Source organism: Ascaphus truei, chromosome 2 (assembly GCF_040206685.1).
Source record: "Ascaphus truei isolate aAscTru1 chromosome 2, aAscTru1.hap1, whole genome shotgun sequence".
Classification (NCBI taxonomy): Eukaryota; Metazoa; Chordata; class Amphibia; order Anura; family Ascaphidae; genus Ascaphus; species Ascaphus truei.
The window spans coordinates 427,094,087-427,121,101 of NC_134484.1; the positions used below are offsets into that span (position 1 = coordinate 427,094,087).

Genomic DNA, 27,015 nt, shown 5'->3' on the forward strand with positions numbered 1-27,015 from the left:
GTCTCTGGTAGGTTGTTCCAGTTTTGGGGTGCACGGTAAGAGAAGGAGGAACGGCCGGATACTTTGTTGAGCCTTGGGACCATGAACAGTCTTTTGGAGTCTGATCTCAGGTGATAGGTGCTGCATGTGGTAGGGGTGAGGAGGAGCTTGTTCAGGTAGCTGGGTAGCTTGCCCATAAAGAATTTGAAGGCAAGACAGGAAAGGTGAACTTTGTGCCTAGACTCGAGTGATGATCAATCTAGTTCTTTGAGCATTTCGCAGTGATGTGTGTTATAGATGCATTGGAGAACAAAACGACAAATTGAGTTGTAGAGGGTGTTAAGTTTGCCAAGGTGGGTTTGAGGTGCTGAGCCATATACTATGTCTCCATAGTCAATAATTGGCATTAGCATCTGCTGTGCGATACATTTTCTGACCAGCAGGCTTAGGGAGGATTTGTTCCTGTAAAGTACCCCTAGTTTGGCATAGGTCTTGGTTGTTAGGGTATCAATGTGCATCCTGAATGTTAAGTAGAAGTCAAACCATATGCCCAGGTATTTAAAACTAGTGACAGGTGTTAGGGTGGTGTTAGTGTTGGTTCTAATCTGGAGCTCAGTCGCTGGAAGCTTTAAAAATTTAGTCTTGGTCCCAAACACCATTGTTACAGTCTTGTCAGTGTTTAAAAACAGTTTGTTTTGGGAAATCCAGTTTTCGAGTCTGAAAAAGTCAGACTGAAGTATGTGTTGAAGGTCAGAGAGGCTATGGTTGTGTGCATATAGGATTGTGTCGTCTGCATACATGTGTATTGAGGCTTCCTTACAAGCTGTGGGGAGATCATTGATGAACACTGAGAAGAGTAGGGGCCCCAGAACAGAGTCTTGTGGGACGCCACAGGTGATATCCAGGGGGTTATTATAAATCAATACAACAATATCAACCAATTAGCTTGTTTTTTTTAATGTAATAATTGCTGAAGATTTGTTCCACCATACAAGGGTATTCTATATAGTAGAAAGAGTTTAGCAAACTGGAGTTTGGTATTTAGTTTTCTTCAGAACTACTACATAACTACTCATGGCTCTACTAAGCTGGTTTCCCAGACAAAGCACATTGGATTGTTGAAATCTACAGATAGACGAGGTGCATTTTGGTTATGTCTAAGAATGAAAACAGTGTGTTGGAGAAGTTGACCCCACTTTGGGTTTTATTGACAAGTTTTTGTTTTTTTAAGTGCCATAAAGGAGGCAGCAGCGTGTTTATCCCGTGATTAATTTAAAGGGGGCCAGCTTAAACAAACTATTTTTTCGTCCAAAAGTAATGGTGTTTGCTTTGAGCATATATATTGAAAATTATAACAGAACTGCGTACCCAAATATTTAAATTCTGTAGTATTTAATAAGACATGTCATCCCTTCATAAACGCACAAAGATCTAGACTAACATTATTAAACAACACAATTTCTGGGGGTTTTCTTCAATTGATTTTGTCACCTAATAAGAACGGAAAATTCTTCAATGGTTGTAAGTAAATAAGGAATTGAAGCTCTGGTATCAGTTTTTATAGTAAACATCATCGACATATAGATCTTATATATCAATAGCTTGTCTGATAGCAATAGCAAAGGGCTATAAGGTTACTATAAATAAAATACGGGACTAAAGCACATCCCTGCAAGTGTTCCTCTTTGCAGAGCAGGGAATCAGAAGTGATATATTAAATGATTCTTCTAGCAGGATTATAATACAGAACAGAGCCAACTCCATAATATTCTTCCCTAAAGCAAACCATTAAGGAACCTAAAATATATCATTAATCATCAGTCATGCATTTGCAGAATGGATTATGTTACAGAATTGCCTGGTTGAATCAAAATCTTTCATAATCCACCCATACCAAATAGTTTGCAATTAATATTATTCCAATTTATTATTTTTCAGTGTCTTGCCGTGTATTTTGCATGCATACATTATTTCCACATTAAGGTGATCTTTGCTTGGATTCGCTAAAATTATTATTAATTTCTCAGAAGGCTATTCTTAATGATTTAATAAAGTTGTATTGATAAAAAAACAAAAACAAAAAAAACAACTTTGTAATCTTTCCTTAGAAAGATTCAAACACTATTACATAAACTATAAACAGATGAGGTTGGAAAAAAAAAAAAAGAAGAAGTTCAACCTATGTTACATTTAGATAAGATACTTACCCTATATTTCTACAGTATTTGGATACAGAGAAAGGCAAAGAAAAAAACCCAGTGAAACATTATCCAATGATGTCTCATAAGGGGAAAATGTGTATTTCCTTCCCAATTCCGATAACAGTAATCAGATTTCTCCCGGAATCAACATTCTTCCCATGTTTACTTATTTGGTATATCCCTGTATACATTTAATTTCTAAATAGATGCCCAACGTTTTTTTTGTGAAGATATCTATTGTATCTGCCATCAGTCTCCATGGGTAATGAATTCCACATTTTAACTGCCCTTACTGTAAAGAACCCTATCCTTTGTTGCTGGTGAAATCTCCTTTCCTCCAACCTTATGGGGTGATCCAGTGCCGTTTGTACGGTCATTGGGATGAATAGTTCTTTCGAAAGCTTCTTGTATTGACCCTGTATGTATTTGTATATACAGCTCAACCCCCATATAACGCTGTGCTTGGGGTCCAAAGAATCACATCGCGTTATAAGCAGATCGCATTAGAAATAATGGACAATTGTATGCATTGTACAATAAAGTATTTAAGATACCAATAATCGTGTTGTAAAGTATTCATAAATATGAAAATTGGGAGCCACACTTGCATCGCGTTATAAGCGGATTCGCGTTGTAAAGGATCGCGTTATAACGGGGTTGAGCTGTAGTTATATCTCCTCTTAGACGCCGCTTTTCTAAAATAAACCAATCTAATTTAGCTAGCCTTTCTTCATGTCAGATTTTGTATCCCCTTTATCAATTTGGTGTCTCTTATCTTAATCAATTTGATTTTTCCAGAGACTGCAGCCTGATGTCGCCGGCACTATAAGCGCAGCCTAAGATTGGACTATTTAGTGGCGGGCTTTTTTGTGGACTAATCTAAAACGGACTTTACTTCCATTTTGCTTCACTCCAATGTGGATATTTGTCTGCTAGACGTGAGGTGAATGTCTGTTTGTCCAGATTGATTATGCTTATCCTCATCCACTCTGTAAAATGGACGTCTGATGCAGCAGAGTTGCTACACTCAGTGCAGTGAGTGTAACAACTCTGTGCAGTATCTAAACTGGACTAACACGGATATATATATCCCCCTTGAAAAAGGTACCGTATATATATATATTTATTTTAATTATGGGCCGCGCTCATACGGCGGGTTCCGTTCCAGCCTGCTGCTGTAAACCGGGGCCCTACTGTACTGTATTGTCCCTTTGAAAACAGAGATGCAGAGCTGTAAACCGACTGTTTCGCTGACAAATGGCATCCAACAAGGAGTTGCGCACGCGCTAAAATCTTTTTTTAAACATTTAGACAGGTCTGTGAAAAAAAAGTGCACGCTTCATTACGTAACTCAATAAAAAATTTTTTAATATAAAAATAATTAAAAAAAAAAAGGCTTTCACTCAAAAAGGAAGGAGGTTAAATCGCGTGAGTGTAACAACGCTGCTGCATCAGACGTCCATTTTACAGAGTGGAGGAGGATAAGCATAATCAATCTGGACAAACAGACATTCACCTCACATCTAGCAGACAAATATATCCACATTGGAGTGAAGCAAAATGGAAGTAAAGTCCGTCTTAGATTAGTCCACAAAAACATGCCACTCAATAGTCCAATCTTAGGCTGCGCTTATAGTGCCGGCGACGCATACGTATTGGGGGTGAACTCCATTTTACAACCACTATCCATCTTTCTGGATGCATATTTACAGACTTATGATGAGATCTTATTTGAAAGATACATCAGACTTTCTTCTAAAATTACAACAGCTCAAGGTTGAACAGGGGGACATCGGATGCAAATAATTTATATAACTCAATACTACATGAGGAGGGCTGGGATCAGTAGATAAGGCCCTAGGGACGTCATCATGACTGTGGAATTAAAACAATTCTTTATTGATATACTTGCCGTAATCTTGACCAAAACCATTTCTGTTTTGAGAGGTCTGTTTTTGCAAGTACAACGTACGGCGATAGGGTCTAAAGTGGCCCAATCATATGCAAATATGTTAATGGATTTATTTGAGCACACGTTTATGTGCATTCTATGTACCGGAGCAATGTCATCACGTGGCTACGGTATATAGATGATGTATTCATGGTGTGGCGGGGGATAAAGAGAAGATTACTTTGGAAGAACAAAACCTACAGCACAACGGAGAGATAAAAACAGAACATAGTGTATTCTGTAAATGTTAAGAAAAAGTCCTGCTGTCGTGATCTACACTTACAGAATTGATGTTAAATTCAGGCAGAATTGATGTCCAAATCTGACAGAAGAGAAGAATCCTTGGTCTACTTGTATCTTGAAGGAAAATGAATGTGATAACTGCTGGGCTCACCTCTCATTCATATAAGTCAGATGAGGCATGAACATAAAAGGGAACCGTTGCGCTGCAAGTTTGTTCTTCCAAAGTAATGGCCACTTGTTTGAAATGCTTATGTAGGGTGTGCGCATGAAAAATCTCTAATTTATATACACACACACACACACACACACACACACACACACACACACACACACACACACACACACACACACACACACGTGTGTCAATACAAACAATACTGCTATAACTCTTACCTTGGTACTGCATCCACAGAAGATGCTGCTGGAATCTTGGGTACCTGACAATTTGCTGCTGCTACTGCAGCCAGCTTTAAGGCAGACGAAGGGACAGCACTTAAAGTCCTAGGTAAATGGCGTGCATTGAGGGTGTTGATAGAGTTTACAGTGGCAACGGAGGAGGGTACAGTTAATCGGATGTTATTCCCAATCAGGACCTGAGTTGTTGCAGAATTGGCAGCAGTTACTTGGTGACTCAGAGCGCTGTGGGAACTAGTAGTCTGTGTAATATTGGAAGGCTGTAACAAGGCTGAACCACTTGATGATGATTGACTTGTATGTACGAGTGCTGCAGGCGTATTACTACTGAGGTGTAAGCCCTTGTATACTCCTGTAAGAAAACAAAATACATCAAATGAATTGTCATTCGGAGAGTATGAACCTCAACAAGATCTTTTTCCACACAATTTTTTTCCCCTAAAGGAACTTAGAAGTCAGATGAATGTTCACACCTGAGGCTTGAAGGATGCCATTCACTCCAATTCCAAGGACCATGTCATCCTTCATTTTGAAGGCCATCAGCTGTTCGGACGTCACCAAAGCTGAAGCAGCAAACTGAGCGCTAACAGAATCTAAAGTCTTGGAAATAAAAACCTATAAGTAAAAAAAAAAAAAAAAAAAAAAAACTAATGTCAAATCATTTGAAAGTTTAAGGACTACTTTATTTAACCAAATAGAAAAAACGAATTAGAGACGTTACTATTCTCTCTTTTCGGTGCTGCAGAGGTACTAAAATAAACCTGGTGACATTTTCACACTGGTAGAAGCATTGGTTAGGTTCTGCAAATAGAACCAGAGATTAATGCTGAACATACCTCTATACTGTTCACACTAAAAACTCATTTACTACATACTAAAATCTGTCACGGTGCTATTTGAAGCAGCATGTCATTAATACAACTGAGGTTCTGCAGTGTTTCTTATGAAAAAGTATGCTACCCTCTGCCACAAAGAGAATCTCACAAAAAAAAGCAAGGGAAAAACAACACTACTGATTGCCTTTTTTTTTATCACTAATGTATTCCAAAATTAAAATATGAAAGAATGAGTAATGGAAGCATGAACCTTAAAACCAGACTAGCCAGATCAATGTAAATGATTATTTCCAACACATTTTTGCACAAATCAATTACAATTATTTTAGACCTATAGGCAAATAAATAATAAAGCTTGCCTTATAATATTTGAAAGTGTACAAATTGGCTAAGCCTATTAAGGACGTACAACAAGTTAAAAACACCACATTAAAATATTACATTATCTTCAGACTCCCATAAACTCGAATGCAGACAAGGTCAACTCCAGTCCTCACCAACAGGTTTTAAAAGGATATCTCACTCGTTGACCAAGTCACATGTGCTGAAGCAGGAATATCCTTAAACCCTGACCTGTTGGTGGCCCTTGAGGTCTGAGGTTGGCCACCCCTGGTCTAATGTAACCATAATGTTCGATCACATGTGTTTCTTCCACAAACCATTCATTTGAGTATGAGAATGCATTGAATATTTGGTACACTTTAAAAAAAGAAAACTACATTACCTGTGAAGTGTTGGCAGAGGAGTTATTATTCGCCTGCTGTTGATGAATTTGAGCAAGCTGTTGTTTCTGCATTAGTGCCAGTTGTTGTTGATGTTGCTGGTATTGTTCGGCTGTAAATGCTGAGAAGAAAGAAGCATGGTTTTGAAAGATGTACATGCTACTGCCTAGAATTACATTACTAAAAGTTATGATCAGTAACAGGTCACAAAAGAGCAGAACTCCTCCCAATGTCATTGTTCTTTGAATAATGCTTCCAGTGCATGTAGAAAAAGAAAAAAGTATCATAGTACTTGTCAGGTAGCACTACAGTTATAGTCTTATAAATCAAGCTGTTCAAAAGGGGGTTAATAAGAATATACCGAAAATGCACACTGTACCAGCATTCAGAGTATAATTACAAAAACTTGTGTAGATTAGTACACAAGTTGCAAAAGAAAAGAAGAGCCTTAAAATGACAAATTTTTATATGAAGTTTTGTTTTGTTTTTACTTACAACTTGCAAAAAAAAACCCAGCAACCCTTTATTATTAGCAAAATGTTTTTTTAATGAGTTTTGTTCATCTACATTCTCACCTATGACTTGCGTCCTCATTGCACAGAAAGTTAACATGGCAAACAGACAAGACAGACATTTATATTTGGCCAATATGTATTAAACAACAACTAGTGAGCTAATCCACAAAACAGGGGAGCGGGGGACATGTACAGAGGAAAGAAGGAGAAATTGACATAGGGTAGTTAGAAGTATATAACAGAAAATGGCCAATTTGTGACTGAAAAGCTCCAATGGTTATACTGACAAACCAGTAGAGTAAGAAGGCATATCCAAACCTGTGGCAGGTATAGATGACTGTACAATCACTCGTAACGGAGACCCAAAAAAGAAAGGGCAGTAATAGTGCAGATGGTACTAGAAATTTGTATAAACGGCACAGTCAGCAAATAACCCTCCAGATTTGAGGCTTACATCAGTTAAAAAACATAAAAGCAATGGTAGTGCTCAATTGGCGACTCCCGCAAGCGAGGCGAGTCGCGTTCTCACCACACTCTGCGGAGCTTTGTCTTCCGAAGATGTCACTTCCTGGATCCGGTTACGGCCGCTCGGTGACCAGGATGCCGCTCTCCTCTGCACGGCTTCTCTCCTGCCACAGTTTTGGAAATGCCGTCTTACTCTACTGGTTTGTTAGTATAACCATTGGAGCTTTTCAGTCACAAATTGTCAATTTTCTGCGATATACTACTAACTACCCTATGTCAATTTTTCCTTCTTTCCTCGGTACATGTCTCCTGCGCCCCTGTTTTGTGGATTCGAGTCGATTTGGATATTGGAACATATCTGGTTCAGAGTCTGAGTGGAGGAATGTATTATTATTTGTGTTCACCGTCTTACACATTATGTATCACTAGATATCACTATTTTTGTATTAGATAACACATTGTGTTTTATGCATGGTTCTGTCGATTATTTAACAAAATCATCATCTGTCTTGCACGTGGGTCTTGTGAATAAGGTCTCACATTTAATCACTGTTATTGCACATACGTTTGAGCGCCACCTTTGACCTTTTTTTGCCAAATCTATTTTATGCTGGATTTATACTAATTGAACAACAAACAACCCATCGGTAATGTTGGGTGAGGTTGTAACCCAGGGATCCGTTTTATTGCAATATTTTATGCAGGGATGGACAAAAACGAAAAACTAAATAACACTAAATAAAAACTTAGGAGACAGTCCAAATTTTTAAAAAGACAGCGTGTGAGTGTGTAAATGTGTATGTGTGTATACACACAAAGTTTGTGAACTGCAATGATAACTACAGAAATTCCATAGTTTTTCCATGTAATCATACCTGTAAGCCCAGGACATACTTGAAAATGAGAGGCAACTCTCAGTGTAATACTTCCTGGTAAAACATTTTCTAAATAAATAAATGATAACCTTCAATCAAAACCATTTTTTTTGTTAAATATCCAATAAGGTTTATATTAACCAATTCCACGTCTTTTGAAACAAAATGATGTATAAATTAAATAATAAGTAATTAAGAGACAGTGTACAGTATGTGCAAAAGTAAGTGAAAACCTTGTTTTATCAACTAAATTAAAGGGGATAATTAGAATCAGATGTGTAAATAATTAGTTAGATCTTCAGGGGTGAGCTTGGGAGGCCCCACCCCATATAAAAGGTCAGAAACGTTGCGAGTTTTGGTCTTTACCATACAGGTGTGAGGAAACACGTCATGCCATGATCAAAAGAAAATCTCTGTAGCACCTCAGAAAAGCAGTTATTGATGAGTCAATACTGATCAGTCTAGAAAGGGTTACAAAACAATTTCAAAGGATTTGGGGCTCCACCAATCCACTATCAGACGGGATCTGCTGGCCACGCTCACCTTGGCTAATGTGAGTGTTCAATCTTGTTCATGACTTAACTTTCAGAAAAAGACTGGTTTTCAAGGAAGGATAGCCAGAAGGAAACCATTGCTCTCTGAAGAGAACATTGCTGCCTATCTGAAGTTTGCTAACGAGCACAGAGATGATCCACAACACTTCTGAAACAATGTTATCTGGACAGAGGTAGAACTTTTCGGCCTCAATGAGAAACGTTATGTTTGGTGAAAACCAAACACTACGTTCGAACAGAAAAACCTCATCCCAACCGTCAAGCATGGTGGTGCGAGTGTGATGTTTTGGGGCTGCTGTGCTGCCTCAGGACCTGGACGGCTTGTCGTCATTGACAACCATGAATTCTGCATTGTACCAGAAGATTCTAGAGAAGAATGTCGAGCCATCCATCGGTTAGATGAAGCAAGGCAATGATCCTAAACATAGAAGCAGATCTACAAAAGAATGGCTGCAGAAGAAGAAATTTAGCATTTTAGAACGGCCTAGTAAAAGTACGGACCTAAACCCCATCGAAATGGCAGGACGTGAAGCGAGCTCTCCACGCAAGGAAGCCCTCAAATGTCACAGAGTTAAAGCAGTTCTGTAAGGAGGAATGGGCCAAAATGACTCAAACCCTATGTTTTTGAGGAACTGAATAGCAGCTACAGGAAACACTTAGTTGAAGTCAATGCTGCTCAAGAGGTGCCACCAGGTACAGAATCTAAAGGTTAATATACATTTTCACACATGAATATTGAATGTTGAATCATTTGTAGATAAATCAATGCTGAAAAAGTAGACCTATCATGTTTTTGTTCCATTTGTTTGATGAGGTTATCTTTATTATTAGGAATTCGATTAAGATCTAATAACATTTTTGGGTTGAAATATGTGAAAATAGTGTGCGTGTGCATATATATGTGCGTGCTCGATTCGCGCTCTCTATAGACACACACACACACGTACATGTGTGTCACATATACATACGTGGGGGGCACACACGTTTATGTGCGTGCATGTGTCACACGTGTGGGTATATGTGCGTGACTAAATAGAGAGAAAAAGAGAGGGGGAGAAAGAAGAGAGAAAGAGAGAGAAAAAGAAGAATTGGCATACAAATCGGCCACACCTGTGAGTACGCATGTATGCACAGTCAGAAACTGATGCGCAGACTCCTGTGCTGTTACCGGACGCGGTAGTGACCGACAGGTTAGTCTGCACTGCAATTCAGGTGCCAGGCGCCTGGTATTTTAAAAACCCGGATTTATGATTTCAATAATAGGTATAAATTATTTCTTTAAAGAGACGGAGATCTCCAATATAATATCTTTTCTTTACCAAATTAATTTCTAAATAATACGATTATTCAGTAGTGTTACATCAATACATAGCTCAAAATACTTACATGTGCATTACATTCAAACCCCCCAAAAATGTCTTTAAGTGTTGTGTCCACCATCTATGTTTAATACAGGCTTTTTAGAATGTTAAAGGCATTGTTGAAGATGAAGCAATTTAGTACGTAGTCTAAATTTGCTATACAACGTACTTTTACATTTGCGAGTCAGATTTAAGGCTGCGCTTATTGTGCCGGCGACAAAACAAATGCATTGCCGCCATTGCATGCGCTTCTAGTAAGTGCGACGCGACGGTTTGGTCGCGATCGCTGGAAGTCATCTCTATTTGATTTTTCAAGCGACCGTAGCGTCGCCGGCACTGTAAGCGTAGCCGAAGTTTTCAGTTCCACATAGCTACTAGATCTTTGGCTATTTATAGAGTCCAGGATTAGGAGAAAAAAACATTTTACAGACTGTTTTGAGATTATTAGAAATAATCCCATTACATAGAATGCATAAAATTGTTCAATTTTTACAAATGCGTATATGATGTATAACCCTGCTCACTTAATGTAACCATGTATTTGTCGTCATAACTCTGTGCCCAGGACATACTTGAAAACGAGAGGTAACTCTCAATGTATTACTTCCCGGTAAAACATTTTATAAATAAATACATACATATAAACAGTGGTTGACAAATCACCCAAAAATCTACTCGCCACACAAAAAAATCTACTCGCCACCTAGTACCAAACGTGTGCTGCTTGGGCCAATATTTACTCGCCCGGGGGTTAAATCCACTCGCCCGGGGCGAGCAAATGTATAGGTTTGTCGAACACTGCATATAAATGGTAACCAAATAATCCCCATTAGCTGACCTTAAGACACTAGTAAATACAGTACTGAAAAGAATAAATGTCCAAAGCTATAAAAGTAATGCACTCTTTAGGTCATTTATACAAGGCAAAAATATATATTTGTAAAGGAGAACGTTTGCGCTCTCCCCATCACAAAAAGTAATGGGAAAGCAGTCCCAATTGTCTCAGCTGCTATGTTCCTGTCACTCCAAAGATGATGTTAAGTTAAACATTTAAAGCAAGTCTTTGTACAGTATGTAACTAGGCATTTGTACGAACAAAATTATGAGCATGCTAACGCCCACACACTTTCTGGTTGAAAAGGTTCTGCATACAAATGACACACTTTTAGGGGATATTTACAGAAAATAGCAAACCAATGCACAAGTCTGCAGATACAGATTGCCACAATGAATTGGATGTGGTTTGCTACACCAGAGGAAGACTTTCACTGCATACATATTTACCTACACGTACTGCAACATATAATATCAATCTAGAATGTGGTTCCCAATCTTGTTAATATTAAAGTACTAAGGGGAAGAAAAAGAAAAGGAGGATGGGTGCACCAATACTCCCTTTTTTTACTTTCATATGGATTTATCTGATGGTTCATGCACAAAAAAGGGATTTTCCTTGAAATAATTCGATATACATTTTTCCCATTACTGTACATGTGCAGTTTTTGGTGCCCCCAAATAGGATGTCTGGTTCTTAGTAAATATGTGGCATTTCCCAATCTTTTTAACCCTGTACACCCAGATAGAAAATATTTGTTCCACAAACCCCCAATTAAATTAATCTTATAGCCTACGCAGACTACTGCCGACATACACGTGTGACTGATCCCCAGTCAGTATAGTGACCTGAGCTCGTGGGGCAAACATACACTTAAGGTCCCACGCTGTACCTCAGTGGGTGCAGACAGCACGGGTGGTATAGCTGTTAATTACTGCGGGAGCATCCAAAGTCACGTCCCACAATGCCATGCTTCTGTATATGCCAAGCATTGTGGGGAACAACTTTGAAAGTCGCTGTTGTAATTGACAGCTATATAAGCCACGCTAAAGGCACAGTTTGGGGCCTTACTAAATGTGCAGTCCCCACACAGGCTCAGGAACCTACTACAGTATACTGCCTGGGATCCGCCATTACATATTTATTTTGGCAAACCCCTTTGGAGACAACTCGCAAGAACCACTGATCTAGTACAAACATGCCCACCACCCTAGAAAGGTTAGCAAGGACAATAGTGAACAATGGTAATAGTTTTATTTGGTTAAAATGAAGTTATTCAATTTCAGAAAATATGAGATAAATCTATTTTATAAATAACTGGAGGGTTCACCTGACAACTTTTTTTTTTTTTTTAGAAACATTGCAACCTTATTAGTGTGGACGTTTTTACTGTCATTGTTCCCTTTCCAAAGTGACCTCACATGGAATCCATAAATCAGATCGTGTGTCGTAACTGACAAACAAAATAACATTTTCAGACCCTTCAAATGGATTTTAAAGACACTTATCCAGGAACGATCATACAAAGAAAGCGGCAGTGCCGGGGTTTTAGTGGCACCTTGGCACTGAAAGCATTAAAGCAGCAATCCCACTCAAAATAAATAAATAAAAAAATCTATGCAAGAGTGCTTTAACATTATTTCAACCATGCAGTTGTCGTCAAACTAGAAACCCTGTTGTAGCCCCAGTTTCACATAGGCATTCTGTAATGAAGATTGCTTTCATACCGATATTATAGTTCAGTAATATTCGGGTTTGAAACGACAACTTAAAAACCCTTTTGCAATTTCCCTTAATATTGTTTTCTTATTGAGGGCCAACAGTGTACACTGCGCTGTGCAGAAAATGTTGCAGGTACATTGGGTCCTTGTCCCGTAAAACTTACAAGATCATATTAGTGCCTGAGGCACTCGGAGATAGACACTGGGGTAGGAGGTTCATACGCTGCAAAGGCCACCGAGTTACTCCTTCAGCCCCATAAATGGTTTTGCCAAGATCTGCTTTATAAAACAGCCATCATCACCACAACATTGGAAATGCTGCAGCATTATTTCTTCTGATAGCCATCAGTTCCTAACTAACCTTACAATAAATGCAACACATTGTATATTGTGCAATTGCCATTATTGTGCTTTTTGCAGTTGCACTTTGGGGAGTGAATTAGCAACACTTTCATCTCATTTGTAAAGAAAGTGTTAAATAGCAGATTACTTGTGTTGCAATTTTAGGTATCACCTAATAATGAAGTGCTCATTTACTCTGCGCTGTCGCAACGGGACAAACGCGGCTACGTCTATTTCATTGCTAAAAAAGGTAATAGGGCTTTAAGGGCACTTCAACATTATAGATATTTCCTACTTCTTATGCACAATATTAACAGGTAAAATCTGACAAACACTTTTTACAGTCACAGAAACGAAGATTACTTCAAGTTTGAAGGAAAGTAAACGTTGATCACCATTATGCAGCCTCGAGCTGGTTTGTGCGCTGACTGACCACCTGCTACGGTTGTCTGTTATTGCACATCTCAATACAGCAGATGATGCAAATGCTGAGAAGCAATGGGGCAGTGAGAGCAATTAACAGTTTAAATTGGCAATCCAAGCCGGCGAATGTAAAAAAAAAAATGTTATATATGGATTGAAGCAGAGGGTCTCCAGAGCTGAACCCTGTTAATTTCAGCTCCGGAGACCCCCTGCTTCCAGAAACACATTCCTTTGCCGGTAACAGCTCTCGCCAGCTGCCAGGGTTCACTTAATGGCTGCTATTTAAAGACCTCGCGCCCTGCGGGCCAATAGGCCGTAACATCCTCAGTATGGCTTCCTAGAGGCCCATGTGACGAGGGAGCTTTAAACTTTGAAGCCCAGCCCTGACTGGTACCGACACCTAATTCGGAGGTAAGTATCTGGGGAAGTAGGGGGTCCCGGAGCTGAAATTAATGTGGTTCAGCTCCAGAGACCCTCTGCTTCGATTAGTATAATATAAATATCTATATATCTATATCTAGCTGTAGCAAATAAAAAGATTACTTGTGAGCACATTAACATGTCTTAGACAGGTCTGCAAACCTGCCTTTCACCATTATCGCCTAACATACAGTGCTTCCTCTGCAGCAAGGGATTCTGGGAAATGACATGCAAATGAGCACACCATGTCACCTTTTGCCTGAAATCCATTTTTACATGAAACCCTCACAAACTAATGCTCGCTTTTAACACAGCTTTTAAGCACAGACGGGGATTAGATGCAAAGCCAGTGAAACCACTCACAGACAGCTGTTTGGACATTTGGGTCTCATCAGTGTGAGGTTGGTTGTACTGGCTGTGCAGTGAAAGGCAGGGTTGCAGACCTGTCTAAGACATGTGAATGTGCTCACAAGTGATCTTTATTTGCTATATAGTGGAGGTTTCTTGCTGCCCTTTTCACCCACCATAACGTAAAATGTGTATGGTAAATCCTACCCCGCCTTGAAAATTGCAGAGCCAGTACAACCAACCTTTAATTTGCTATTAAAATGAAGCTACCAAAAAAATGGATCCTACACTATGTAAGACTGAACTTATAAACACTCTACTTAGGTCGTAAAGTGATGATAGATACTATATCGCATTCAAAAAGACAAGTGAAATAAAAGTTTAAATCCATTCAAGCATGTGCTAAAAATATTTGTACCACATTTTTATTTTCAAAGGTGCAAGATTTGATCTATATGTTATTTCGTTCACTTTTGTCTGAGGTGGGACTGCGTCGTTCAGAGAGCGCATAAGCAAATAGTGTAGTTAGTGGAGAATTGGTGCTCAAAAGCCAACTGTATACTCTATGCATATGTATAATCCATAAGTGTCCGTATAATGACATCCCAAAAAGCAGTCCATCTCTATGGACTGAATTTTGGAATGTTATTATAGCACTCCGGACACTTCTGGAGTATTCATATGCATAGAGTATACAGTTGGTTTTTGAGCACCAATTCTCCACTAACTACACTATTTGCATTCTGTTCTTGGTTGCTCATCACTGTTACTCTTTATGGACATTTCCACTATGCAACTCCAATTGTTCTATTTTATAAATGTATGTGTGTTAGCTCCCTTTTTTCAATTTGTGTCTCAGACACCCTCAGATTATAGACCATATAAACTTTTTGGTCATTTGTACATGATGGACACAGATCCTGCACAGAACACTTCTGGGATCTTAAAATGAACAAATCTCTAATTATCAAAAATGCGGATAAATGAGGGGCCATCGTGGTGCAGTATAGGGATGACTATCACAAGGAAGCTTTGCGCCAATTTAGTGATTCTTGTTCCTATGCTGCACTACGTAAGGGCCCCACAGTAAGGTTCCAGAGAGAACTGAGGCATCTTTTGGATGACGGCTCTATGCTGGGGGTTTTCAATGACAAGGACATTGAATATCTTTATAATCCAACACCTACCACGGCCGTGTTTCACCATCTCCCAAAGATTCATAAAATGCGGATCTCCCCCCCAGGGAGACCTATTATATACAGCATTTAATCTTTGGGAGATGTCTCACGGTATGTGGATCACTTTCTCCAACCATTGGTTAGGCAATTGCCCTCACACATCCTTGACAGGTGATCTACTTTAACAAATTGAGGAATTAATCTGGAAATGTAACCAGATTTAGGGTACATTTATATACGTGATATCACAGCAGCAAGGGCTGGCAGCTGCTTGTCACTTTTTGGCACATTCTAATTTAGCACCTGCACACATCACTTTTATTTTGGATTCTGTTCACTCTTCTTACTCACAATTTCTTTTTGTTTGATGGGGTTCACTATCTCCAAACACGTGGAACGGCGATGGGAACAAGTTTTGCTCTCTCCTACGCAAACCTCTTCATGGGGTGGTGGGAGTCGTTCCACGTGTTTGGAGACAGGAACATTTACAGGAAGTCCATTCTCTTTTATAGGCGATTCATAGATCTTTTCATTTGGGAGGGTGATATTTCTACACCTTTTATGTTTTATTGATATACTTAATCATAACATCATTACAGGAAGTTACACTTATGGACAGAGCAACTCTGCTAAAACGTTCCCCCCAAAAACCTCTAATAAAATGATACTCCATTATTCATCACACGGTATAGCCTTCAAGTAGAAAAAATTAGGTCTATACTTAAGAAACACCGGGGAGTGTTATCTCTTGACTCAGCCCTTAAACCATTCATCTCTTCATGTCCTAACATGGTTTTCAAAGGGGCCAAAACCGTGGCAAATTCTCTTTTCCCTAATCTTTTTTCACCTAAACCCAGACTAGAATAGACCTTCCTAAAGGTACATTTAAATATAGTAAATGCAAAATTTGTGTTACGATGAATAGTAGAGGAACATTTATTTCCACTAGAACAAGAGAGGTCTTCAAAATCCACATGTTTATTGATTGTAACACCTCGTTTGTTATTTATCTAATAACGTGTGGATGTGGCCAACAATATACTGGACGGACCACTCGCTATCTAAAAGTCAGAATTATGGAACACCTTCGATTAATCTCAAAGAAGGATCATAACCCTCCGGTCCCATTACATTTTTCTAGTTGCCCAAGGGAGGGGTGGAGAACTGTATGTTTCAAGGTATTGAGTATATACCACCTTTACCCAGGGGAGGGAACAGAACTAAAGTACTAGATCAGCGTGAAGCCTTCTGGCTCTTCATCCTGAGGACCAGAACTCCCCTGAGTCTGAATATAGATTGGGACCAAACTAATTTTCTATAGTATTGTGTTCAATGGTCAGACAATATTAATGTTTAAAACAAAACCAGAAACCATTATCCATTGTCTGATTAGGTTGAATGTACTCATTATCTTTGTCACTATTGAACTATTCATGTTATGGGTTATGTGAATATTTATAACTGTGATATATACGGAGGACGCTAATTAATCAAATTGGATATAATTTCTCCCTTTTTGCTTCTTGAGCTCATATTGTGTTGCTCTAAGGCTTTTGGAGAATTAATAATAATAATAATAAAATCCCAATTCACATGTGGATTTTATTTATGGTACAATACACATTTTTGCTCTTCGCTCCCTGTACATCTATATTCATATACCTTCATATGAAAGTAGAATTGTTTTTTTCCAAGCATCTCCTACATATTTGATCCTGTTCATTGATCTTTGGGTAACTAATCAATATGTGATTTTTTTGAAATTCGTAAATATCAAACTTCTGTCTTAAAATAATGTTAATATTGGATATATTTGGATATGTATCTATATATTCTTTTGAAATTTGAATTTCACTATTGTCACCTGGACCGTTATCATGGTCATTATGTTGTTACCCTTTAGGGGTGAACTCAAGGGTTACCAATTATTCCTTGCCTTAATGTAATGTAGTCATGTTTACAATGGTGCTGTTTTTCATATGGTGCATTTATTTCACTATATCTACATTGTAGTATTATTAGTAGTTCAATTAACAACAGATTACTACTTTGGGCATGGATTAGCATATGTTTTTATTTACCTTTAAATGTGTTTGTTTTTTTTGTCAGTTAATAAAGTTTTCTATATTGAATCCTAGTCAGGTGACATTCAGGGCCAATAGGGATTGACGTTACGTCAGCAGGACTCTGTTCTGTGACGATGACGTCATTCTCTGCAATGAATGGCGTCAAAAGGTAACTTTAAAGATGTGTGCTCTTTGTCTGTACCGTACACCTTGATAAAGTGCTTTGCTTGAAATGTGTAGGTGCGTTTCACCCCTGAGTATTGTGCCCAGGATCGGTATGATGTTTAGGTCATAAGAAGAGAGTCTTTATTTTGCATTTCATCTTACAATGTTCACTATAGACTTTAGTGACCTTTATGTATAAAGAAGATTAAAACAAGAGTCTTAATTTGCTTCAGTGACTTGCAGTCTTTAAACAGCTTTAATGGTGTTATTTATGACTAAACATGTGTGCAGTGTTGATATACTTGCCAGCTACTTTCAAATAAAGCAATAGGGGTTATATTCAGTGCTGTTTAAATATGCCATACAAAATTATATAAAAACCCTAAAGGCGTCAAATCCAAAAATAACGACCTCAATATGTCCTAGTGTGCCGACAGTCTCTCCCATACATACGACACTGCAGCACTTTGGTCCTGTGTACCGTGCATCACCCAAAATTGGACTCTAATAATTCAATAGACGAATAGTGCGCCAGGGAGGTTTCAAAAGCTCCGCCCACACCAATTCAATAAAGAACTTGAATGTTGATCCCCTAAAAAGGTAATCACAACCTACAACACCTCTGCAAATCTCCCTGACCAACAGAACTATGAACTAATTTTAAGCATCAATATCCTGAAGATTCGATCCCATTGTCATTGCAATAAGAGTATTTATCCTTGTGTTTTGTCAATATGGTTTTCTTAAAACTCGATCGCTTCTGCACAGGTTTTTCTTCACGGACTAGCATTGACAGGATTGCTTAGTGTGTATAGCAATCCAGGAGGTAAAGATGTAACGGTGATAAAGGGTTTACATTTTCTTGTCGTTACTTTCTCTTTGTATACAATCATCTTTAAATAATGTTTAATGTTCCTTATTCATGTTACTACTCCCCAGCAAAAATGAACCCACACTTATTATATAGTCTACTAAAAAGCAACTCTACGTTGCAAATCTGTTAACAAGATGCATCAGCAGAATAGGATGGGAATAATGAACTATTGTACAATACAAGTGACAAGGGTTAACCAACTTCTCATGTTAAAATACACTTGAGTGTCTGCATCTCTTACACAGGTCCCAAAACATGCTTTTTTTGCCCCATTGCCAGGTCATACAGTGATTAAGCGGCAGAAACAGATTCTGGGTAGTGACACACAAATGAGCACCCAGTTGACAGTGCTAAAACTACAAAAGCTCCATAGTGTAAGAAAACATCTGTATAAACGGTGCCCATCTGCAATTTGATTCAAACGTTGGCTTAGCAGGAGATTCTGTGATGTTTTATCAGACTGCACATAGTTTCTTAACAAGCCCTCTGCATGAGATGAGACTAAACAAGCATTACTTCTAAGCACATAAATACGGGTGGTATCCATGCGGTTTCATACATATACTATATAAAGGGACACCTGCGTGGTCCACCCTTCTGCATGTAGTTACACACGGCTTATGTGCATTCATTACATGTTTCTTTTTTTTACAAAAGACAAGAAAGAATGGAGCATGCATTGTACTCAATAAATCTATTATGACACTATTTTTGGAAAAACATTGGTATGCATACCCCATTACGTCAGGTATTCGTAAAAGATGCACCTGATTTAATCGTTCCATAACAAACAAAGCAAAAAAAGAGCATTCAACAGTTCCAGTTTCTCAGGAACAGGGTTTCAAAACAATGTACCCATCATGTAGCAGCAGAGCAATTAGTATATTTCTATATACACTACCTCTCCTATGTTTTTATTGGTATAATTAATATGAAGCCTATGAAATATTCTCCAGGGGAACTCGCACAGACACCTCACAATATGCAAACTTTGGGTGCTAGCTACAAATGCATCCATTTACAGCCCAGGAAGAAGCTGTCAGGACCCAGTGGATGCTCATGAGACAAAGACGTCAAGAGAATCATAAGCAATATAAAAGGACAACAGCATTATTGAAATGAAAAAGAAAGTAACAGACAAAATAGCCTTATTTGAATTCACCGCAAAACATCAATTTCATTTTATGGAACAGGAACGGGGGGGATGTTCATATTTACAGCGGTTTTGCAAAACTGTTCCGTTTATTTCTTTTTTTTTATTCCCACTTTGGGATTTCTACACTGTCTATTTAACTTCAGTTGCTAATGTAGTTAGACAGTAACTTAACATGGGCCTCAAATAGTAGGATTCTTTGCACAAATGGACATTTAAAGTTGCTTGTGTCGTACCTACCTTGAAAATTCATGCAATTACTTATTTCAACAATTAATGCAAACATTTTTTACTAGCAGTTACTAGTGAAAATGTTACACAAACGTAAGCAGAATAAAACAAATATGTATTTGCCTTCTAAGTCAATACACTGAAGGAACGAAATTGCATAAAAAGTTGATCTTATAAGTTAACAAGTAACCTAATCCGATTCAATTATGAGGTAGAGCTAGCGCTCACAGGCAATCCAGGAGTTTTGAGCTTTAACAAATAACTTCTAACCACATACTGTACCCCCTTTAATATCCAATTTTAGACTACAGAAACATAACATACAAGGAAACAAGCAAAACAAAAAACACAAGGTTCTTTTGTTGCCCACAAACACACATCTGTATTCACCTTCGGAGCAAGAAAATTGTATCCAGTAAAAGATTTTAATAGAAAAGTAAGTATCAAACATACCAAAGTGTGCTGAACCACTGCTACTTTTACTTGATGTCGAGGTACTGCATGTCTGGGTCCCAGGTTGTGCTGTGCCTGTTCGAGCTATACCCTTGTGAAACGTTCTACAGGAGAAGTTATTACTGTCACCGTCATGTAGGGATGTTGTCCGAGGCCTAAAATGGCGCCACCTACATGATTTTATATTGACCAATATCTGGCTGAGGTCTTTAGAGAAACATGTATCCGAGGTATTCGTTTCTGAGGTATTGGCAAATAGATTGATTGAAGTGTGTTCTGGAGAGGAAAGCATGTCCATGTCCAGCTGACGAAAAGCACTGTCGTAGTCCGAATGCGCTCTGTCGAGGAGGACCCTGAAGAAGACACATTGTAATTAGGAATAAATACTAAAATTGCTCTTTAGATCTTTGTTTATTAATCAGGAAGAGATATCATGAGAAAGCAGAGCAATAAGCTTTAAAATGGAAAGTTCCCAGTATAAAACTCCCCCTCAACAAAAAAACCACACAGGGAAAATAATTTTTCTCTCAAAATAATATACATGTGATCAGGAATATAGTGTCGCCTTTATCAGGAATTCTCTCTCCAACATAACTTATTTGGTTCAAAGGCTGCATTACTGTATATCATTAAACAAGATTACAATTCTTAGGCACCCATTGGAAAAAAAAAAAAAAAAAACTAGGCACCTATATGGATGCACAGTAGACATAGGTCAAAAAGTTACGGTCACCGGTTTAAAAAAAATAAATAAATAATTACCTCCCCTTCCCCCCCAATGCCTGGCTGTTTGACAAGTTGCAGTAATGGATGTGTATACTAGGTGAGGATAAAATTAATTTAGAAATTTGAATACCTTTCAACTTCACTTTACATAATTTTGCCCCATCTGAACTAAAAGGACCCTCTTAAAATATTTCAGTCATAATGGTATAAAAATAAAATAAAGCGTGGGCTGTATTTATGATGTTTTTATTTATATAGCGTCAAAAGTGTACTCAGCGCTTCACAAAGAATACAGTATAGGGAATTATAATAATACAATAAGCGCACCAAGATCAGACAATAGGAAAGAAAATCCCTGCTCGAAAAGCTTACAATCTATGTGGTATAATGGGAGACTAATTCCATCTTAGAAGGAAACCCTATATTTTTATGCAGCAATGTAATACAGTATTGATTTGTTTGAGGAATTCAATTCAGTATCAAACATTTTGCTTCTTTAAAGACGTGAAACATTATGGAGAGAAAAATTAGCTTAATAGTATACATTAAGAATATCTACAATTCAATGAATATTAACAAAGGAAGGAAGGAGACAGCACTCTATAAATAAATATACAATTTAGAAAAATAAGTTGCAAAGGCACCACCAGTATGTCATCACTGTCCGTTTTGTTGTTTTTTTTATGGGTTAGTATTCGTTGGATTTAATTTTTTCCTCTTGAGGCTTTGCCCCAACTGTGCCGTTGCTATTTAAATAAATAAATATGGTATATTTTCGAAAATTTGCTTTGTCTTTATATTCTTTGAGTGCTGGAACTTTGTTTATTACAATGCAGCCAATCATTCAAGTTGACTTTTAAGCATTGATCAAATAAAGGCGACACTTACCTTCCACCACGCCCGACCCGTCTTCGTGCAAACCCGATACACTTGCGGGGTACAGTGAGGGTAGTGAGGCAGTATCTGTAGCGAACGTCTCCCAGTCGTCCATGCTCAGGACTACACCATGGCCAGTTTCCAGTTTGGTCCAAATGCGGCTTAGAAACACAAAGAAACCCCTGATTATGAAGAGGCAGTAACCCACACAATGACGTGACCAATAATAACAAATCTGTTACCTACAGCATAGTAATGGCAGCCAGCTTTCCTACGGAAAGCAAAGGGACCATCTGGATCATTGTCTTCCTCAGCTTCCGAGGAACCTGACATGACCTGTTGAGATGTAAAAAAAAAAAATATACCATATTTGTTTCTAGTCACAAAAACCACCTCAAAAAAGGTTTAAAATAGGTTACGTAGATACTAGAAAGGCAACATCCAGAACGGGCTCTCTCCCAACACAAGGGTCCATCCAATGTTTTTATTGATTACATTTGGTAGACCAGTAAAATTAATTGCGACAGCTAAAATGATGCTGGTTAAAATAAATTGAGACTAGTTCCTACTGTAGCTTAGACACAGTTGCAAGTCTATAAAATTATGGCTGTCAAGACAAGAGGTATGTAGGAGAAGCACCTAAAACCAACCCTCTCCCATTCATATATACATGTTTTGTGCAGTGAAAAGGTGTAGATGCAAGCATGTTACAAAAATAATTTAGTCAAGAGGGATAAGCTATTTCGGATGAATTATTCAGATAAATACAATTTTTAATTGGGCCAATATTTGTGAACCAATATTCCAAACTGCACAGCCAGTCACTTTTTTGAAAGTTTTTTTTTAAAAGGTGATCCTTTGCAACTTTCTCAAAACCAATGCAAGAGGCACAATACGACCCTCTAGTGCAAGTGTACTCAAATTCTGTCCTCTAGTTACCAACAGGACAGTTTTTCAAAATGTCACTAAAATGGTACATACTTATCTTTGTGATAATTAATGCTAGGCTAACTTGCTTACATATGTATTGCCCTGGAAATCTGTCTCAGAGGACTGAACTTAAGCACCACTGCGATAGTGTAAAATATACAACTTCTGTTCCATTCTCTCTACACTGCAGCCACATTGTCCCTTTGCGCTCCAATTTTCTGTAACACTACTTTGTTTCTGCCACAGCAGTCTTGAATTAACAGCCAATATTTGCACAGACAGCTTAATGTTAAAGTGGTTGGGCTAATAAACATAGCCAAATTTAAAGGAGCTACTAAAGCTAAATATTTTGGGCATCCTCCTTTGTTCAGTTTGTGTCACGTTCTAGACTTGGCGACCTAAATGTACTCCCTATGCATTCCATATATAGGTGACCATACCTGGGAGAGAGGCTCATCATCAGAGCTGGGAAAGTCATACTGATTCAGATCCTTAGCATTAAAGACTGGCAGTGCAGCGGGACTGGTCTGTTGAGCAGCAGCAGGAGACGAGGGCAAGACTTTGGGCTTCTTCTCGTATTTCCGTTTCGGTCGTACATCTGATTTTTCTTGCTGAAATGTAAATCAAATGTTTCAAATATATGTTTTTTTCAGCTCACAACCAACGAAGCGGCCAACCGGGCTGTTTGACCAAAATTCCCAAGAGACTTCATTAGGACATGTTGGCCCAAAACATATAAAATAACGTCATTGGGTAATTAGATATACCAGTCCCTAAAGACAGCCATATTTAAGTCATAGGCAAGGAATTTATATGCGAATATTCTTATTAATATACACACACACACTTATTTAAAAAAATGTATGAAGAAATCCTGGAATATTACATGACACCAAGAATTTTTTAAATATTCCTTGCAGAGACATTTTAAACTGTTCTAAACACGGTTTACCTTTAAAAGTTTTTATGGGGGGTTTGGGGGAGGGAGAAAGGGTTTATACCAATAAAACGGGTAACTCCGCATAGGAATATGGCTGTATAGATAGTTTTAAAGATTTCATTAATAGAGCTATTTAATATTAGAGATTTTCACTCTGTTGGCCCCACAAACACTACTGAAAATAATGACAGTAGTAACGTCTTATTGAATAAATGTATTGTGTTACACTCTGCCACAAAGCTGAAGGGAGTGGTGGGGAAACAAGAGCGAACTTCGTATCATAACACTGCAGGATGTTTAGTTATCAGGAGGATTGGTGGTAAATCAGTGAATAGCTGCTTTAACTATTCAAGGGCTAGCAAGAGGCGTAGTCATGATGGATATCTTTTTACTTCAGTACGTCTATTATTCTCATGTTGAAATGGAAAAAATACAAGCTATACATGCTAAAATTGTACAGTCACTAAATCCCTCTTACCTTAGCTTTAATCTCCATTGTATCCTGATGTTTAAACGGACTATTTGAAATAGGGACGATGGGGATGGCATAGGTGTGCTTCAATGGCTGACGTGCCATAACCTCTGACACAATTTCTCCATTATAGTCACCTAAGTTATACCTGTAAATCATGCAATTAAGGCAATCATTAGATCCTATCCACAGGCATGTATAATTAAATAGCAACATTCAGATTAGGTAGGTACTTATGACTGAAATTGTCAAACTATGAGGCTCACTGGAGTAAAACCTTCCTGAAACATGCAAATTAATGCAGTCTCTCTCTGACTGTCATAGAACTGGACTGTTGCAATAATATTCTATTTTGAAAGTTCAGTGCTTAGAGAACAGACAGAAATTGCAACCATAAGATCTACTTGTGACCGTTTCCATGAAAACCTAAAAGGTATTTACAGAAACTGAGAATTTATGGCAGCAGTCAAATTAAAAAAAACCCACTAAGGAATTCTGAGAGTCAGTTTTGCAAAAAACATACAAACTACTTAAACACAGCAACCGCTTTTAGCAAGAACCATTCTTTTTATGGTGTCTACAAAGAGACAGACATTTGTTGTTTTTATGATGCTAGCATTTTACTTTTATCCTGTGGTACTAATCATTTTTCACTACACCGCCAAACTGCATTACTGACACAAATGTTCACACTTCTGAGAAAAAGCAGCGCAATACCTACACCACCATAGGAGGTGCATCATACAGAACACCATACAAACGCTGATGCCAAAAGGCCCTTGAGCCTGATCAGAACACAGCACTTACTACTCTACAATTCACTCTTGGAATGGATTAGTGACCGTTACACAGCAAGCGCATTACACATTTCAATTTATGCCAAATAACCACTAAGCTGCTGTTCTACTTTTTAGCATTAATAGGTTTACTATGCACTTACGGACTTGCTTTGTGTACAGATAATATTCATGTTCAGTACTAGAATATTAAAAAAGCATAAATTACTACCCTAGAATAATATTAATGAAGTTCTTTTTGTGCTTTACCTCTTTTCCATTATTTCCAGTGTTAGATGCAATAATTCCCGCTTGCTTTTTTCTCTTCTCTTAATCATTTCTAGAATGGTAACTGCTCGACTGAGATCCCGACGTAACTTCAGCATTTTTTCATAAGAAACTTCATCGTTCTTTCGATTCTGCGTGCAAGAAAAAGGCCATACAAATAAATTTTTCTTGCCACAAATTTCAGTAAGAACATTTTTGTGTGTGTTGTTTCTGTTACCCTGTCCAGTAAGTGTTCCAGAACTAATAGGTCTTAAATAGTATTTAAAAAACAAAAAACACATTATTTTGCACTCTGCGGCAGGTGGAGCAGTCACTTCTTTCATCTGGTTAAACTTGTACATTTAATATTGAAATGTTATGCCAGCAGTACCACTTAGCAGGCCACGTCTTCACAAGTGGCAGAGTAGATAGCACTGTAGCAGGACACCTTATAGCAGCGGTGTGCAAAGTGGGGGGGCTTTGGATTTTTTTTGGGGGGGGGGGCGCAGGCGCTTGCAGAGGTCCCACGCTCTTCCCCGAGGCATTTAAATTAAATGCCGGGGGATCGCGTGAGGCTTCTGCAACTCACTTACTGGGGTTCTGCAGAGCTGCAAAGAAATGACACCACGGTGTTATGCGGCGTGACGTCACTAGCCTGTCTCCATGGCAACGGGATCATGTCACCCCTCTACATCATTTGACGCCACCATATAAGGTGAGGGGGACGCGAAAGCGAGGGGGAGCAAGCAGGAGGGCGCAGCTCATAAGGTTTGCGCTCCCCTGCCTTATAGCAGTAAATCCCTCCTCTTATTTTTTTTTTCCCCTACAACCTTTTTTATTTGACAGGATTGGACTCAGCGCCCCCCGCCCCCCGGAGCTGAACTGGGCTTTCACAGCTCCTGGGACTTCCCGGTTCCTGAGATACTGAACGGTGACGTTACCGGGTTTAATCTCCCTCCATGGGAAACAAAATAGCCGCCTAATCTCTGGCCAATATGACGCTGCAATGTCATCGATTGCGGCTTCCCATAGGACAGCCATTTACACCCCCTATAAAAACTAGGAGATAATACCAGTAACTTCACCAGTAAATATACTGTGAACTGGGGGGCCCCCGGAGGTGAAATCAGTGCGGTTTAGGCTCCGGAGTTCCTGGGTACAATTTGGTAGAAAAAGGAGGCTAGTTAGGGGGGGACTGCTGCTTTAAACAGCAACAAAGCAATGAATGGAGATTCAGACCTGGTTTATTGCCAGGCCAACAATAAATAGGAGGCGATACAGAAATTCCTCATTGGTAAACAGGCTGATGTGCCACAGGATCATACAACCTGTATCCTGATGTGCTGCATATCGCTCTTTCACAAACAGTACATATCAGGGGGGAGTATACAGGTAAGGAAAGGGGGGGGGGGGAGGGGAATGGTAACCTCTGCTCAGCTGAATGTCATAAGTAATAGGTAGGTATGAAATGGTGCTGTGCTGAGAAATACATCGATAATACACCTAAGAAAAAGAACTCAGCTAGTAGCACTCGCTGAGCTCTTTTTCTTAGGCATATCAGGGGTGAACCTGCAGAGGCAGCAGCATCAAAGTATACAACCGCACCATTTACCAGCAAGTTTCATATAAAAACTATGCTTTTTGTAACAGGCCAATTGTTTTATTCTTCAGTTGAAACCAACATATGCATAAGCAAAGCGTTT

The 27,015-nt window shown here is 38.6% G+C and overlaps 1 protein-coding gene across 2 annotated transcripts in view; it reads right to left on the reverse strand.

The window, feature by feature from the left end:
* Window positions 1-27,015, reverse strand: part of EPC1 (enhancer of polycomb 1) — a 125,367-nt gene that overhangs the window by 3,476 nt on the left and 94,876 nt on the right. For both annotated transcript variants that reach the window (XM_075587728.1, XM_075587727.1), the window contains exons 5-13: window positions 25,316-25,464; window positions 24,276-24,417; window positions 23,298-23,468; window positions 22,174-22,263; window positions 21,940-22,088; window positions 20,326-20,678; window positions 6,349-6,467; window positions 5,262-5,403; window positions 4,768-5,140 (exon numbers count right to left, since the gene is read on the reverse strand). In XM_075587728.1, coding sequence (XP_075443843.1) covers window positions 4,768-5,140; window positions 5,262-5,403; window positions 6,349-6,467; window positions 20,326-20,678; window positions 21,940-22,088; window positions 22,174-22,263; window positions 23,298-23,468; window positions 24,276-24,417; window positions 25,316-25,464 — 1,688 coding nt within the window. The remainder of the gene's footprint in view (window positions 1-4,767; window positions 5,141-5,261; window positions 5,404-6,348; window positions 6,468-20,325; window positions 20,679-21,939; window positions 22,089-22,173; window positions 22,264-23,297; window positions 23,469-24,275; window positions 24,418-25,315; window positions 25,465-27,015) is intronic.